Source organism: Littorina saxatilis, linkage group LG2 (assembly GCF_037325665.1).
Source record: "Littorina saxatilis isolate snail1 linkage group LG2, US_GU_Lsax_2.0, whole genome shotgun sequence".
Lineage (NCBI taxonomy): Eukaryota > Metazoa > Mollusca > Gastropoda > Littorinimorpha > Littorinidae > Littorina > Littorina saxatilis.
The window spans coordinates 79,534,758-79,553,449 of NC_090246.1; the positions used below are offsets into that span (position 1 = coordinate 79,534,758).

Sequence of the window (18,692 nt, forward strand, 5' to 3'; positions counted from 1 at the left end):
TGAACAATTTGATACATGAATGATCAATTGAAATCTGTATAAGTGTGCATTATAGAGGAAAGATACGTGATCAAGAAGGAGTCAAAAACACAATTGGGTTAAAAAATCATTTTAATCAAAAACTTCACCAGACGCACGCATGACACACACAGACACACACGCGCGCACTAGCCCACTCACACACATAAACTCTCTCTCTCTCTCTCTCTGTCTCTCTCTCTTTCCCTCTCTCTCTCTCTCTCTTTTCTCTCTTTTTTCTCTCTCTCTCTCTCTCTCTCTCTCTCTCTCTCTCTCTCTCTCTCTCTCTCTCTCTCTCTCTCTCTTGCTCTCTGTTTCGCTTTTATTCTCTCATTATTGGCTTCAATCACGCTTTTTTTTTTTAAAGGAATAGAAAAATAAACACGAGCGTGTTACTCATCAGCAAGTATCATACCGAGCAGAACATTTTCTTATTGCCACTGCAGATTGTTGTGTGTACATCACCATACTTGTCACAAGCTATTTAAAGGATAGGTACAAGATGCCGCGATCTTAGAACTTCTCAAAACTAACACACTGTCCGAAATGATTGCGAGATGAACTGATTGCAAAATGACTGATCGTGACATGAACTAATTGCCCTAAACAATTTGTGTCCATGTGAATCTCCTGACATGTATTAGATACAGAGTTTTGCCCGTGGCCTTGGATCTTATCAAGACTGAGGCGTTGTCGAACTCATTTGGAAAGTACTGACGGATTAATGATAACACAATTCAACGTGGTCCAGTGAACATACCACGGGGGACTCGGGCGGGACGGGGACAGACGGTAGTGGAGGGGGCGGAATTTCATGCAGTTTAACTTGGAGTTATGGGGGCGTGGGGGGGGGGGGGGGGTCATGCCATTTCAGACAACCCAAAACAGGAAGACCCCTGACTTTTTATCAACAGAAAGTTTGAATCAGTCAGACACGTGATGGGGTGGGATTATGGAATCAATCTCACGCGTTCTGAAGCACCTTGTTGATGAAATGGGGTTGGACTGGGGACATAACTGGGGTGGGTTCTTCGTTTTTGTGGGTTTTTTGTGTGGTTTTTTTCCTTTTCTTTTTGTCTTTTCTGTTTTCTTGTTAGTTCTTCCAGTTCTTTAGCGTTTGTTTTTGTTTTGTTTTTCTTTTCTTTTTGTGTTCAAATGTTACAAAGCCCTGAAGGACTCCTGCCTGACGATGAACTGCGGCTTGACCTTGGGGGCGGCAGCGGCGAAGATCTTGTCGGACAGGACGGTTGGCAGGAAGGCCAGGATCTCGCTGCGCACCCAGGTGGCCCAGTAGGGCACGTAGCGATGACGCGGCGTCCTAGCACACACCGCCAGCTCCATCTGCTCGATCACCTCCTCCACGCGGACACGTGCCCGGCCCATGGAGTCTCGGATCTTGCCCATGGCGGCGTCAAAGTATTCCTCGCCGTAGTCCTCCTTGATGGCCGTGGGGGTCTGTGACCACGACTCCTTGTTGCTCGTGATGAGGGTGTCGGCTGTGGCGATGGGGGTCCTGTTGACACAGAGAGGAGGGAGGGAGGGGGGGGGGGTAATAAGAAATCAACAATAACAATGACAATGAAATGACTGGTCTGTTAAATTTAGAACATTAAAATTGAAAAGTATATGTGACGCTTCTAAACCTGGCTGTCGGTAAAAGCAGGCTGTTTACGCCTTAACAGCAAATAATCATAGTTGTGGTAGGAAGTACTGTAGTACGGCCTGCCTGACATAGGCTACCAGAGACAGGACACAGACAGACTGAGATTCTAAACAAAGTGCCAGTTACTTCTAGAGTCCAGACTCAATAGGACTGAGACAGACTAAGATTGTAAACAAAGTGCCAGTTACTTCTAGAGTCCAGACTCAATAGGACTGAGACAGACTGAGATTCTAAACAAAGTGCCAGTTACTTCTAGAGTCCAGACTCAATAGGACTGAGACAGACTGAGATTCTAAACAAAGTGCCAGTTACTTCTAGAGTCCAGACTCAATAGGACTGAGACAGACTGAGATTCTAAACAAAGTGCCAGTTACTTCTAGAGTCCAGACTCAATAGGACACAGACAGACTGAGATTCTAAACAAAGTGCCAGTTACTTCTAGAGTCCAGACTCAATAGGACACAGACAGACTGAGATTCTAAACAAAGTGCCAGTTACTTCTAGAGTCCAGACTCAATAGGACTGAGACAGACTAAGATTGTAAACAAAGAGCTACTCGTTTTACTTGGAGAGTCTTGGCTAAATAGGGCAGAGACTGTTTGAGATTCTAAACAATGATCTTCTTACTTGTAACGTCCGAGCTAAATAGGGCAGAGACAGTTTGAGATTCTAAACAATGATCTTCTTACTTGTAACGTCCGAGCTAAATAGGGCAGAGACAGTTTGAGATTCTAAACAATGATCTTCTTACTTGTAACGTCCGAGCTAAATAGGGCAGAGACAGTTTGAGATTCTAAACAATGATCTTCTTACTTGTAACGTCCGAGCTAAATAGGGCAGAGACAGTTTGAGATTCTAAACAATGATCTTCTTACTTGTAACGTCCGAGCTAAATAGGGCAGAGACAATTTGAGATTCTAAACAATGATCTTCTTACTTGTAACGTCCGAGCTAAATAGGGCAGAGACAGTTTGAGATTCTAAACAATGATCTTCTTACTTGTAACGTCTGGGTTAAATAGGACAGCGACTGTGCTTCTTAATAAAGGGATTCTGACAAAAATACATTCTGAAAAAAAATACTCTAAACAAAGGGCTACTTACTTGTAGAGTCCAGGCTCAATAGAGATGACGGACACGTTGAACTTCCTCATCTCCTGTCTGAGCGCGTCAGAGAACGCCACCACCGCCTTCTTCGACATGGAGTACGCCGCGTACATCGGCAGCGTCAGGCGACCTGCGCAGGACACACATTGACGTTTTGACCCACACACACACACCCACACACTCACTCACACACACACACATACACAGACACAGACACACACACACTCTCTCTCTCTCTCTCTCTCTGTCTGTCTGTCTGTCTCTCTCTCTCTCTCTCTCTCTCTCTCTCTCTCTCTCTCTCTCTCTCTCTCTCTCTCTCTCTTTCTTTCTTTCCCATTTAAACAAAATGTAGTGTGCGTCTGTAATTAGTGTTTGTATCAGGGCCGATTGTAAGATTAGGCATTGCTTAACACCTTTATCTTTTCGTAATAAAGTTCTGATCTCTCTCTCTCTCTCTCCCTCTCTCTCTCTCTCTCTCTCTCTCTCTCTCTCTCTCTCTCTCTCTCTCTCTCTCTCTCTCTCTCTCTCTCTCTCTCTCTCTCTCTCTCCCTCTCTCTCTCTCTCTCTCTCACAACGTCTCCGAGTCTCTGTCTTTCTGTCTGTCTGTCGGTGAGTGTGTCTGTCAGTGTCTCTCTCCCTTCCTCTCTTCATTCCCCCCTCTCCGGGCCGCCCCTCTCTCTCTCAATGCCCCCGAGTCTCTTTCTGTCTGTCTGTCTGTCTGTCTGTCTGTCTGTCTGTCTGTCTGTCTGTCTGTCTGTCTGTCTGTCTGTCTGTCTGTCTGACTGTATGTCTGTCTGTCTGTCTGTCCGTGTGTCAGTGTTTCTCTGTTTCCGTCACTCTCTCTCCCCGGTCTTACTCCCTCCCTTCCTCAGAACCAGACACACAAAGGGAAAACATTCACAATACCAGACTGCTTTAATATTCTTCGAGTTTAAATGTTGTAACTTGTGGTGCTCCATGCAATATGTATATTTGTGCAGCTAATACCTCGTCCTAATTTCATGCGTAAAAGCCCACCCGCCTATAAGTGAGTGCAATGTTTCACTTTGCTATGACAACGGAGGCAACGCCGCAGTTTATTTGCACAGAAAGCGAGAGCACTGCAGCACTATGTCAGTGCAAGCTAACTCTTAGTTAACTGATGCCGGAGAGCAGGTTTGGAGCCTCGATAAACAGTCACCATGGGGGGTCTGGCCTACTCATCGTAACTCGAAATCTTGGAGAAATATGCTCATGCGTATTTAGTCAAAACATAATTGTATTCAGGAAACATAGGATGGAATCCAGTAGAATAGAAACCCTTGGGACCACACAACAAGCCATGCGTATTTCTGCATATTCTTCGGCCTGTGGGTATTTTTGCACCTTGTTCCCTGCAATGCTGTCCTTCTGTTAGGCATTTTACACCACAGACCACATGGTCACTGTGTCCGGGCTGTCATCACAGATAAACAGGCCCATGGTCACTGTGTCCGGGCTGTCATCACAGATAAACAGGCCCATGGTCACTGTGTCCGGGCTGTCATCACAGATAAACAGGCCCATGGTCACTGTGTCCGGGCTGTCATCACAGATAAACAGGCCCATGGTCACTGTGTCCGGGCTGTCATCACAGATAAACAGGCCCATGGTCACTGTGTCCGGGCTGTCATCACAGATAAACAGGCCCATGGTCACTGTGTCCGGGCTGTCATCACAGATAAACAGGCCCATGGTCACTGTGTCCGGGCTGTCATCACAGATAAACAGGCCCATGGTCCTGTGTCCGAGCTTCATCACAGATAAACAGGCCCATGGTCACTGTGTCCGGGCTGTCATCACAGATAAACAGGCCCATGGTCACTGTGTCCGGGCTGTCATCACAGATAAACAGGCCCATGGTCACTGTGTCCGGGCTGTCATCACAGATAAACAGGCCCATGGTCACTGTGTCCGGGCTGTCATCACAGATAAACAGGCCCATGGTCACTGTGTCCGGGCTGTCATCACAGATAAACAGGCCCATGGTCATTTCTATACCTGCTTTATTCACGACGTGGGAGCTCGTGAAATAACATGAATTCCTCTCGTATTGTGATAGTAAAGTGCTATTGTTTTTGTATAATTGTATTGTGTTGTATTATGTTGTATTGGATTTGATTGGATTGGATTGGATTATACTGTATGGAAATGAAAGCTAAACTGTCGCCGATGACTTTCGTGCAAGAGTTGTGACCTTGCTAGCCTCAAATTGACCATGGCCTATTTTCCAGCAGACTGACCTTGACTTGATGACCTCAAACCAACCTGTCAGAGGCTATTGCTTGACTGTGACCTTGCTGATGATGACCTTGATCTACCTGCGAGACTGGCGACGTTGATGACCCTGCCACACGACTGGCGGAGGAGGGGGAGGAACGCCTTGGTGACCCTGACCACACCCAGAACGTTGACGTCCAGCAGACGCTGGAACTGATCCACGGAGCACCACTCGATCTCCGACACCACCGCCAGACCCGCGTTGTTCACCACGGCCCACAGCTCTGTTACCATGGAAACAACACGTTGTAACGGCTACATGTAACATGGCAGATCTCTCACACCAGACCCGCGTTGTTCACCACCGCCCACAGCTTTGTTACCATGGAAACAACCAGGTTTAGCCGCTCATAACGGAGTGCGTTTATTGCATAACACACTTTGTTCTGTCACTGAGTCGTGTCAACAACAAGCTGCAATTTCTACAAATAACATTGTGATTTTGATGAATTATTTACTTGTGTGACACTTGTTTCTGCTAGTGACGTCATACTCTCCCAAAATCCTACCAGTTGTGCCATGGGCGCCGGTTTCAATGACATGCATGCACTGGATTATTGGAAAATGATACAATCCACAGACCCCCAAACTCTCTACCCATACAGCACCAACGATTCACCTCTGACGTCATATCAATGACAGAGAAACAACACTGGCGCTCTAATGACGTCACACTCACCAGCTCCATCCAGATGCTCGCTGACGTAATCCAGCGCGCGCTGCACGTGGAACTCATCCGTGACGTCAAGCTGGATGACGTGCATCCTGCGTGACTTGGACTGTATGAGACGCAGCGCCCCGTTACGTTCCGGGGCCAGGCAGCCAGCGAACACCATGTAGCCCACGTCGTGCAGCCGTTTGGCCAACAGCTGTCCGAAGCCGGTGTCACAGCCTGTGGACATGTGTGGTTGTAAGAATAATAAGGATAATAATAATAATAATAATGATAATAATAATGCACACTTACATAGCGTGAACCACAGAATACTTCTGTGCTCTCCGCGCTTCACAATATCAAACTACGAATTTCAATACAGGATATAAACACATAATAACATCTTCCGTACGCCTATCATCTTTTGAACAAGATAATGAATCGATACTCAATCCTCCATCCCCCTTTGCAGTAAGATTATCCTGTAATCATATTATCCATATTATATCTAAATATTAGATTTTTTTCTAAAATCTCTGTTTGTTTTTTCTTGTTTACAATCATATCGACTAGCCGCCCCATTCCAATTTAACTCGCACAAAAACTGCAACAGTAACCGCAATTTGTGTTAATTTTGGAATGGCTTTTGCTTTGGGGGAATTTCCTCACGGGGAAAGCGTGCAGCGCCCGTGCAGCACCATGGAAGCAACGAGCAAGTGACAATCAATCACTATCAGTCTTCTCAATAAACAGAAATCAGAAGAAGAAAATTGTGAAAACGATCCCTTTAACCAAAGTATGCTTTATCATTCCCCCAACAGTGATCTCCGTTTGTTTGTTTGTTTGCTTAACGCCCAGCCGACCACGAAGGGCCATATCAGTGCGGTGCTGCTTTGACATATAACGTGCGCCACACACAAGACAGAAGTCGCAGCACAGGCTTCATGTCTCACCCAGTCACATTATTCTGACACCGGACCAACCAGTCCTAGCACTAACCCCAAAATGCACACTTACATAGCGTGAACCACAGAATACTTCTGTGCTCTCCGCGCTTCACGGAGCAGCCACTAGATTGCCAATTTTAAAGTCTTAGGTATGACCCGGCCGGGGTTCGAACCCACGACCTCCCGATCACGGGGCGGACGCCTTACCACTAGGCCAACCGTGCCGGTAGTGATCTCCGTTAGTAGGCAGAGTTATGATGACATTCCTACTTCAGGGCTGAATATTGGCGGTCGCCCGATCGCCCCCGGCGGGTTGTTCAAATCACGTCGGGCGGGTTCGAAATTCCTCTGAAATCGCCCGCCGGGCGGGTTCAAATTTCGCTGAAGCACAAAGTCGTTTGGCAACGTAGTTAATCGGAACGGCCGGCGAACAAATATCTCTCGCGGGCGATCTCAAAATCTGTCACTTCTCTACAGCCCACTCATCCCCCCCCCCCCCCCCCCCCACTTTGAGAAGGACTCAGGACTACCACCAATCAAGGCCAGACACAGTGGCTAGACAGCTACCCACCTCCGCCTCACTTGACAAGTCAAGTCAAGTCAAGTCAAGTTTTTATTGTTCATTACCCAGGGGCATTATAAACAATATTCGCAAATTCAAAAATGCACAAAGTACCAAGTGATCAAAAAAGAAAAAAAAGAAAACAAAAAGAAAAATAGAGGATAAGAAAAGAAAAAATGAAATAAATATTTGGAAAACAAAAGTACACAAACAGTGAACACAAAATATTATAGTACAGAAAATGCAAACACACACACACACACACATTGATTCCTGGCAATGGGGGACACAAAACGAAAATACGCTTAACAAATCCCAGCACTATGAACAATTGCTACTAATTAATTTTATAAATTCCAAGAGTTTCGTCAACAATTTCGTATTTCTTGATACAAACAGTTTTTTGTATTTAAGTGAATTTGGTTTTTTCCAGTAGAATGGTGGAATAAGTTCTGCTCTTTTTTCATTGAAAAAGTCACAAACAAACAAATAATGATACTCATCTCCTATATCTTCTGATGTACATTTTCTGCAAATGCGATTCGCTCTAGGTATATTAAGGTATCTTTCTTTCTGTACTGGCAGGTTGTTATTTGTAGTTCTAAATTTCATGAGTGTAACGACTTTTTGGAACGTCAAGGATTTAATGTAGTCTTCACACACAAAACTATCTTTAAACATTCTATAATTACAAAAAATGTCTTTTGTATCCATTTCTGAGAACCAATTGTGAATATACTGGTCATATAAACACCGCTTTACTTTTTCTTTAAACCAAGTAGATGTATATTGAGAAACAAATTCTTGTTGTATCCAAAGCCCAGAAAGACCTATATCACTTAACGTTTTTTCTATGCATGACAGATAATCAGAAGTAAACATCTTTTGCGAATATAGTCTATAGGTAAATCTGTAAGCAACACTTGAAAATTTGTTTTTGTTAACTGGGTCAATTAGTTTATACCAATAACAGAGCATTCTACATTTCATATTGACATCTAAGGGATATTTTCCAAGTTCGCCAAAAACCATTGCATTAGGGGTGGATTTTCTTAGTTTGAAAACTATCTTATAAAAACGCAGCTGAAGCTTCGTAGCTAAATCGCAAGAACCTGAACCCCAAATTTCACAGCCATATAGTAAAATCGGAACAATCATTTTGTCAAATAGATCAATCTGTATATCCACGGGCAATGAGAGTTGTCTACATGTGCGAAGAAGAGCAAACATAGCCCTTGACGCACGGTCATACAAATTTTTTTGTGCTACCGAAAATTTATTATTATAATTAATCTGTAACCCTAAGTACATCACATCAAGGACTACCTCAATTGGCTTATCATCATACGTAAATTTAGGTATAATTCTTATTTTACCCCTTGAAAAAACAATGACTTTCGTTTTTTTAACATTAATATTCAGTTTCCATTTCAAGCAGTATGCATGCATTTTATCTAAGCATTCTTGCAATTTCGTTTCAGACTCAGCACCCCGTGTCATCACCCCTCCAGTGCCACGAGCCGCTGGCGATTGCATCAGCAGTCAAAATAGCTACCACCACCCCCCCCTCCCTCCCCCATCTTTGCGCTATTCACTTCACCCCCTCTCTTATTATATTTAGTCAAGTTTTGACTAAATATTTTAACATCGAGGGGGAATCGAAACGAGGGTCGTGGTGTATGTGCGTATGTGTGTGCGTGCGTGTGTGTGTGTGTGTGTGTGTGTAGAGCGATTCAGACTAAACTACTGGACCGATCTTTATGAAATTTGACATGAGAGTTCCTGGGTATGAAATCCCCGAACGTTTTTTTCATTTTTTTGATAAATGTCTTTGATGACGTCATATCCGGCTTTTCGTGAAAGTTGAGGCGGCACTGTCACGCCCTCATTTTTCAACCAAATTGGTTCAAATTTTGGTCAAGTAATCTTCGACGAAGCCCGGGGTTCGGTATTGCATTTCAGCTTGGTGGCTTAAAAATTAATTAATGACTTTGGTCATTAAAAATCGGAAAATTGTAAAAAAAAATAAAAATGTATAAAACGATCCAAATTTACGTTTATCTTATTCTCCATCATTTGCTGATTCCAAAAACATATAAATATGTTATATTCGGATTAAAAACAAGCTCTGAAAATTAAATATATAAAAATTATTATCAAAATTAAATTGTCCAAATCAATTTAAAAACACTTTCATCTTATTCCTTGTCGGTTCCTGATTCCAAAAACATATAGATATGATATGTTTGGATTAAAAACACGCTCAGAAAGTTAAAACAAAGAGAGGTACAGAAAAGCGTGCTATCCTTCTTAGCGCAACTACTACCCCGCTCTTCTTGTCAATTTCACTGCCTTTGCCATGAGCGGTGGACTGACGATGCTACGAGTATACGGTCTTGCTGAAAAATGGCAGCTACTTGACTAAATATTGTATTTTCGCCTCACGCGACTTGTCTTATCCTGCGCTGACCAATCCTTCAGAGACTTTCACATGTTGTAAAACAGTTTCCTCTCAGATAAAAACTCGGTCATTGACCCCGGGTAAGAAGGTCAGTGTCTGCACAGGCAGCGGTGTTCAGATTGCAAGTACCGGTCATTGACCCAGGTCTCAAGGCCAACCAGCTTTTACAATGCATCTGCCTTTGATCTGACCGCCCATCCAGAGCAAACATATTCCCCCTCTGTATTTTTCCTTTGATGTGCCTGCTATGTACCACTGATCCAGTTTCTGGGAAATGTATAGGTCATTGACTGCAGGGATACTCATTAAGACCGTTTTCTAAAATATGTTAACACCAGCTTTGCTGACCAACTTAGTACAAGTAGTGACAGTACTACTGCTGTCAATTATTTCCCTTCAACTAAGGAAGTAACAAAAAAACCCGATCCAGTATATGTGATAAAGAAGAAAAGACAGACCTTCAACAATAGGATAAGGGGTGCAACTCTGCAACTCTTCTGAATCAAAAGCATAAAGATCACCTATAAACAATTCTAGGATCAGGAAATCGGAACATCTGTTTGTTTTCATTAGGAACTGAAATAGAATTGAAATATAATGCCTTTGATTATTTATGACTTAAGCTGTGGTAAATTTGGCTGGTATGCAACTTTTATACTTCTGCTTCATCTAACAGTAATATTAATAACACACACATAAAGAAAAAGAAACAAAACAAGAAAGCAACGTAGAAAAAATTTTGTAGTCAGCTTTTTATATTTTGTCAAGTTTTGACTAAATATTTTAACATCGAGGGGGAATCGAAACGAGGGTCGTGGTGTATGTGCGTGCGTGCGTGTGTGTGTGTGTGTGTGTGTGTGTGTGTGTGTGTGTGTGTAGAGCGATTCAGACTAAACTATTGGACCGATCTTTATGAAATTTGACATGAGAGTTCCTGGGTATGAAATCCCCGAACGTTTTTTTCATTTTTTTGATAAATGTCTTTGATGACGTCATATCCGGCTTTTCGTGACAGTTGAGGCGGCACTGTCACGCCCTCATTTTTCAACCAAATTGGTTGAAATTTTGGTCAAGTAATCTTCGACGAAGCCCGGGGTTCGGTATTGCATTTCAGCTTGGTGGCTTAAAAATTAATTAATGACTTTGGTCATTAAAAATCTGAAAATTGTAAAAAAAAATAAAAATTTATAAAACGATCCAAATTTACGTTTATCTTATTCTCCATCATTTGCTGATTCCAAAAACATATAAATATGTTATATTCGGATTAAAAACAAGCTCTGAAAATTAAATATATAAAAATTATTATCAAAATTAAATTGTCCAAATCAATTTAAAAACACTTTCATCTTATTCCTTGTCGGTTCCTGATTCCAAAAACATATAGATATGATATGTTTGGATTAAAAACACGCTCAGAAAGTTAAAACAAAGAGAGGTACAGAAAAGCGTGCTATCCTTCTTAGCGCAACTACTACCCCGCTCTTCTTGTCAATTTCACTGCCTTTGCCATGAGCGGTGGCCTGACGATGCTACGAGTAAAATGGCATTGCGTTTCATTCTGTGAGTTCGACAGCTACTTGACTAAATATTGTATTTTCGCCTTACGCGACTTGTTATACTTGGTTTTACACAACAAAAAACATAATTTAAATTAAAAAAAATTGCTGATTTTCTCTTTTGTTTAAAATGTGTGTTTATGTGGTAAGTAAAGTTCCATAGTAAATTACTTTGTAAATAATTTATTGTGTGATAGGGGGTACATAAAGGGGGTAACTTTCAGTGATTGTGTGACAGGGTGTGAATGTTGTTTTGATTTCTTGTTTCTTTGTGGCGGCTTTTATTTTAAATTCTTTATTAAAACAAGGTTAATTATCATTATATCAAAATATAGCATTTTAGTCATCAAGTTTTGTGTGTGTTTGTGGTAGTTATTAGTAGTGCAAATCCACATGTATGCATAATAAGTATGAATGTACGTCTTTTTGTGTATGTGGTTAGCACGCGACAAGCCACTGGGGCGGTTGTAAGAAATCCCGGCTGGTTGGGGGCCGGTTGGGATTTTGGGGGGCCGGTTCAATTTTTGACTTACCGGCCCTCCTGGCCGGTAGCAAAAAAAGTTAAGGTACACCCCTGCTACTTTGTACCAAGTTCAAAATGAGTGTCGTTCCCCCTGCAGACATTCAGATCAACATAGAAGACTTGCGTCAACACAGGAAAGTGGAGAGAACATAATATTTGCCCTAGTCTTTACCCGACGTGTGCAAAGTGCTTTGTCCACAGCAAATAACGCCAAGAGGTTATGATTTCCACAGTCAGCATTGCGGCTTTCAACACTTCATAAAGCAAACACAGTCATGTAAACTCCATTTGAATAGCCGGACTGGAATTTCCCGAGTTTAAAAACTGGACCTGTTTCCATTATTGAGTTACCACGAACTCGCTTTTCTAATCGGTTCTAAATAATTATGGGCAATACGACTGTGGAGAACATCTGTGCCAACAGTCCTGCCGAGAGCTCTCGACACGAGATTACACAAACTAACACAACACGACCCGACCCGACCCAACACAACACAACACAACACAACACAACAACATCACACCACACCACACCACACCACCACACCACCACACCACCACACCACACCACACCACACCACAACACAACACAACACAACACAACACAACACAACACAACACATCAACACAACTGACCTGTAATGAAGACGGCTTTCCCCGTGGGGTCGACAAAGTCGGGTGTGGCTCTGAGCAGCTTTCTGATCAAACACCCCAACACAACACAACACGACACGACACGACACGACACGACACGACACGACACGACACGACACAATACAACACTGACCTGTGATGAAGACGGCTTTCCCCGTTGGGTCAACACAGTCGGGTGTGGCTCTGGGCAGCTTTCTGATCACACACCCGACCACACCGCTGTAGGCCGCTGCGCACAGATACGGGTGGCTCTCCACCCAGCCCTTGACACAGTCGGGTGGATGGAGGTAGACGGCCACCCCCACCCCACCCGCAGCCAGCGCTGCAGCCAACTTGAGCATGATGGCCACTGATGACGTCACTGATGACGACACTGATGACGACACTGATGACGACACTGATGACGACACTCAGTCCTGTGGCGCTGGGGTTCTGGAGGCTAGTCCTTGCTGCTTGGCCTGTAATAGATGTACCAATGAGATTATTGGCGGTGTTGGTGGAATCTTCTTTATATTTGACCCCATGTGTGCACTACGCCACGACGCGAAGTTCTCTGTTGAGATGGACAAAGCTGTTTTACACTGTATCGTCTGGTATCACTGTAAACACTTTCAGACCAACCCTCTTAGTGCGCTGCTAGGATCTTGGTGACGCAGAAAACTCAACTGAACAACAAAAACTAAAAAGGCCATGTGAGGAACGTCAGGCAGCAAGCGCAGTCGGCACTGAAAACGTATTTCTACGTCGGAAATGTGAATGGTGACGTCTCTGTCAGTTAGATGAGATACGCTGGGATAAGATACATTGTTATTGTCGAGAGTAATGGAGTAATGGAGCAAGCATACCTTGTGCTTTTAACACACAGCCCTCGAATGGTGAGGAACTACTTTATATTACACTATTATACATACATTTAAACACCCTCAAAAGTGCAGAAAGAAAGAAAACGACGACAGAGACAACAACGACGAGGACGACGACGAGGACGAAGATAGAAGCAGCATCACGGCCACCACCAACAATAACAACGACAACGACGATGACGACAAAAACAACAGAATACACAGCAAATTGAACTAACAACAATGACGTAAAGCTCTGCAGCGAACCTACTTCATCAATTGAACTTCGTCTCAAACGGAAATTATTATAAATCTAGGCCTATGTAATGGGTACTGTCTAGGCCTATGTAATGGGTACCGTCAAGGCCTATGTAATGGGTACTGTCTAGGCCTATGTAATGTGTACTGTCTAGGCCTATGTAATGGGTACTGTCTAGGCATTTGTAATGGGTACTGTCTAGGCCTTTGTAATGGGCACTGTCTAAGCCTATGTAATGGGTACTGTCTATGCATATGTAATGGGTACTGTCTAGGCCTATGTAATGGGTACTGTCTATGCCTATGTATGTACAGTAATGGGTACTGTTTAGGCCTATATAATGGGTACTGTCTAGGCCTATGTAATGGGTACTGACTAGGCTTATGTCATTGGTAGTGTCTAGGCCTATGTAATGGGTACACTCTAGGCCTATGTAATGGGTACTGACTAGGCCTTTGTAATGGGTACTGTCTAGGCCTATGTAATAGGTACTGTCTAGGCCTATGTAATGGGTACTGTTTAGGCCTATGTAATGGGTACTGTCTAGGCCTATGTAATGGGTACTGTCTAGGCCTATGTAATGGGTACTGTCTAGGCCTATGTAATGGGTACTGTCTAGGCCTATGTAATGGGTACTGTCTAGGCCTATGTAATGGGTAATGTCTAGGCCTATGTAAAGGGTACTGTCTAGGGCTATGTAATGATGGGTACTAGGCCTATGTAATGGGTACTGTCTAGGCCGGTGTAATGGGTACTGTCTAGGCCTATGTATGAGTACTGTCTAGGCCTATGTAATGGGTACTGTCAAGGCCTATGTAATGGGTACTACGCCTATGTAATGGGTTCTTTCTAGGCCAATGTAAAGGGTTCCATTTTTCATAGTTTCCCCGCGGAAGTGTGACTAACGCTCCAACTCGGTTAGGTTTAGTTTCAAATCAAATCTAATCAATCATACAGGGTGACACAAAAAAAACAGAGCCCACCAAAAGTTTAATATTTTCTGAAATAATCAGCCGATTCTTTTATTTTTTCAGGTGAGCCAAGCTGAAATGATGTTCTAACAGCCCACCAAGTTTGAGCTTCAAGATGTCATGGACAACGGAGCATAAGACATTTATAGTCGAGGCCTATTTTCGGTCGAATTCTATCCAGACTGGTCAGCCGCAGATGTGGGATCGCTCTTACAGCTGCTGTTATTGCTGCCTTAAGATCAGGGATGGTCTGGGGGTTGTTGCCATATACCCTGTCCTTGAGGTACCCCCACAGATAAAAATCTGGGGGGTTCAAGTCCGGTGAATAGGGGGACCACTCTGGGTCACATCTGCGGCTGACCAGTCTGGATAGAATTCGACCGAAAATAGGCCTCGACTATAAATGTCTTATGCTCCGTTGTCCATGACATCTTGAAGCTCAAACTTGGTGGGCTGTTAGAACATCATTTCAGCTTGGCTCACCTGAAAAAATAAAAGAATCGGCTGATTATTTCAGAAAATATTAAACTTTTGGTGGGATAGATCTGTTTTTTTTGTGTCACCCTGTAGTTTACATGTAACTTAAATTTATTATCTGCAGCTTGAGAAAATACAGCTAATCATAGGCGCGCTGGTGTGTATGTGTGCGTGTGCATGCTCGCGCGTGGCTTCGTACTTGCTTGCTTGTTCAGCTAATCTGGATTCTCTTCACGTATAACCGACAAAGAAAAACGCAGTGGTAAACAGGTAAAGGACAACTTTCTACCCACCTGTCTCGTTAGGGCAAAACACCTTGACGTACTGGTAAAGTCTCCAATACACTTTCACCATGCAGTCATTGTACGTTGGTTTCAATGTGTGCACAAAACTGTTTGTGTGCCTCAAGTTTAATTAAATTTGAGACAGCTTTTATGTGCTGGTCCTGACAGCTGAATACCCCCCCCCCTTTTGCACCCCCCCCTCCACCCCTCCCCCCTACCCCATCCCCCCAATCCCCATCCCCAAACGAAATGGGTTGCTTGCTTACGTGATGACCCAAATCATTTGACAACTCGCACAAATAGACCCTGCCGTCAGATTGAAATCAGGGTGTGCGGCTTATGCGATGGTTGGTAAACAAATCCGTGTGTCCTCTAGAGAAAAGCGTCGCGCAAAATATTCTGTTCCTAGTCTACGTGAAGTTAAAGGACTGAAAAACACACTCGAACGCTTGCATGCTCGCACACACGCACGCACACGCATACAGACACATACATACATGTTCTATAGACACACAGTCATACACACACACACACACAGTCATACACACACACACACACACAAACACACACACACGCACGCAAACAAACACACACACACACAAACACACACACACGCACGCAAACAAACACACACACAACCACACACACACACTTACACACGCACAAACACTGACACACTGACACACACACACACACGCACAACTTGAACACACACACACACACACACACACACACACACACACACACACACACACACACACACAGTGTTTTTAGAAACGATCATGATTGACTGACTAGGTCACACGTTCCACGCACTACTCAATGTTCACAATACGGCATAAAGGTGTTCCAGACAGGCGGCGAGGTTTATACCTGACCCACTTTCCAAGTTCCAGTCCAGTAATTTCCTTTATTGCAGGTTTCAGCTGGGTTCGCTCATTCATACCACCAGCCTATCAAGTGTTCAAGGTCTAAAGCCCAATGGCAATTTAGTTTGGGATGAAAAAAACCTCACACAGGCTTTTCGCCTTGTATTTATAGCCGACAGTCCACTACAATTGTGTTGTGATAAAGTGATACAATCATTGGACCTCGACTGTACATGTTCGCATTGCGTCCAAGGTCATATATGAAAACATAAAGCAAAAACTACTGACACTGCTCGCCTTCTATTCATAGCGTGAGTTCAGTTCTGTAGAAGGCGAACAGAGTCAGTAGTTTTTACCACATCAAACGCTATGTTTTTTTCTGTTTGGTTTGTTCTCCTTGTATTCACATTCTACAGTTCAGTACTACAATTGTGTTGTGATAAAGCTATTAATTAGCTCGGTCTGTACTAGTATGCCGATTGTTTTGATTGCATACAGTTTACTACCACAGTTTTGTTGTGAAACAGTTCAGTATAAATTGGCTCGGTGTGTACGCACTGCAACGTGTGATGGTAATAGCCACTGACACAGGCTGCTTGTGCTTTGTTTGAGGCTTCTTCCTAATAATGTATACCGTACGAAACGGAGTCAATGATAAACTGAGGTCATGGTCTCGGTCTGTTTCACACTGGTCCTGCACTAACGTTTTCTCCACGGGTTGATTTTGCATTCGTGCGTGTGTGTGTGTGTGTGTGTGTGTGTGTGTGTGTGTGCGTGCGTGCGTGCGTGCTTGCGTGCGTGTTTGTCTGTGTGTCTGTGTCAGTGTCTGTGCGTCTGTCTGTGTCGATGTGAAAATGAAATAAAAGATGAGAAGTGCTTTTAAGAAGCGGAGCCTTGTCCGTGATTTCCAACCTCGAATATAACAATTACAATTGCAGCAAACGTCAAAACGGACTTACCGAGTGTCCTAATGCGGTTCAGGCGCTCTCAGCTTTCCTTCATGTGACACAACACCACCCTCCTTCTTTCTCCTGCACAGGTATTCAACGCGAGTTACCTGTCACCTGGGTAGTCACACAGGTAGACACATACTCTTCATAGATTTTCACCTGAATACTCACACAGGAAGTCTCATACTGTTCATGGATCTAGCATTACGATGCAGACACTGTGAAGTCCTATGCAAGTCACACGACAGGGGAATTAGGTGTTCGATTCAAGCGTAGATCCCGAACCGGCGAAGCCGTATTTTAGGTAACTGAACAGGTATCGATAGAGTGCAGGTATTTTGTTCTTCCTCACCGCGTCACTCAAGAGACTTGCCGCATACACTGCTGACTGCGTACCATCAGTTCTATGCGAGTACCCGGCCGCGTTTCCCTGGCAGTCACAGATTACTTTTCACAGGTTTATCAGTAAAGTGGAAGCACCCGTATTTGTTCAACAGTTACATGTTTAACACACACAGGTGAGCCATACAGTCGGTGCTGACCTAAGACACTCAGGTGTGCAATCAGTTCGATGCAAGCACTCAACTTGTTGAGCAGCCACACATTATTTCAGCCACACAGGTATACTTTATAAGTTCTGTGCTAACAAGTTCCGGGTTGTGATCGATACAAGCACTGATCTTACTGAGCAGTCATACATTAAAAATACACAGGTGTGCACCATAGACTGGTGCTAACAAGTTCCGTGTTGTGATCGATGCAAGCACTGATGTTACTGAGCAGCCACATTAAAGACAGATAGGTGAACACTATAAATTCCTAGCTAGCAAGTTCCGTGTTGAGACGGGAGTACTGCTAAAGAGACAGACGACAGAGTGTGAGCGGTGAAAGCCTACGGGACCTAGACCGCTGTCGTTGTGGTCTATCTACGGTAGAGTACGCCCTGTGCTCATTCCAGGTGCCTCAGTCGATAAGTCGGGTATGGGGTACGGCCCGCGCCACAGGCACAGCACTGCAGGTGGGATCGAGATACTCGGTGTATGCCTTCACCCGTTAGTAGTACGCTGCATGGCTTAATTGTCTATAGCTATTGTCAGCTGACATGACACACATTGCCACAATACTTGACACGGAACCAAACACAGTGTTGTCAGTGCATTGATAAGAGAAAATGTGTGCGTTAAAGACAATCAGACAGGCAGGAAGACAGACGGATATGCAGACAAACAGACAGGCACGCACACTGACAGACAGACACACAGACACAGACACACGGCGCACACACACACACACACACACAAACACACACTAATTCAACTGGGTCAGAAGGGTGTGTTTTGACGCATAGCTATGGGTTTATAGAGGTGAAATAATCAATTACTGAAACTGCGTCGTCGCTCTGCCCGTATCAGTACGGTATTTGACATATTATGATGCCTATGCCTGCATCCTGTCACAAATCCCGTAGTTTGCACGCAAGCTGGCCGTACAAGTAGACTTGGTTGAACTTTGTTTGCGATGTCACATAATGATATCTGTCCGAGATGGCATTGACATTTTGCAGAGACTGTACATGTGTTGCGAGAGAGATCAA

The 18,692-nt window shown here is 43.8% G+C and overlaps 1 protein-coding gene across 2 annotated transcripts; it reads right to left on the bottom strand.

The window, feature by feature from the left end:
* Positions 1–18,016, bottom strand: LOC138959830 (short-chain dehydrogenase/reductase family 9C member 7-like). 2 transcript variants are annotated; one of them, XM_070331462.1, is made up of 6 exons: positions 17,108–18,016; positions 12,580–12,904; positions 5,765–5,977; positions 5,127–5,309; positions 2,785–2,917; positions 1–1,531 (listed from the first exon to the last, which is right to left on the bottom strand). In XM_070331462.1, the coding sequence occupies exons 2-6, from the start codon at positions 12,785–12,787 to the stop codon at positions 1,177–1,179; spliced, it is 1,092 nt and encodes a 363-aa protein (XP_070187563.1). In that variant the 5' UTR covers positions 12,788–12,904; positions 17,108–18,016; the 3' UTR covers positions 1–1,176. The 2 variants fall into 2 exon arrangements, with proteins under 2 accessions (XP_070187563.1, XP_070187564.1); XM_070331463.1 differs by lacking the exon at positions 17,108–18,016 and adding an exon at positions 15,289–15,394.
* Positions 18,017–18,692: the final 676 nt, after the last annotated feature.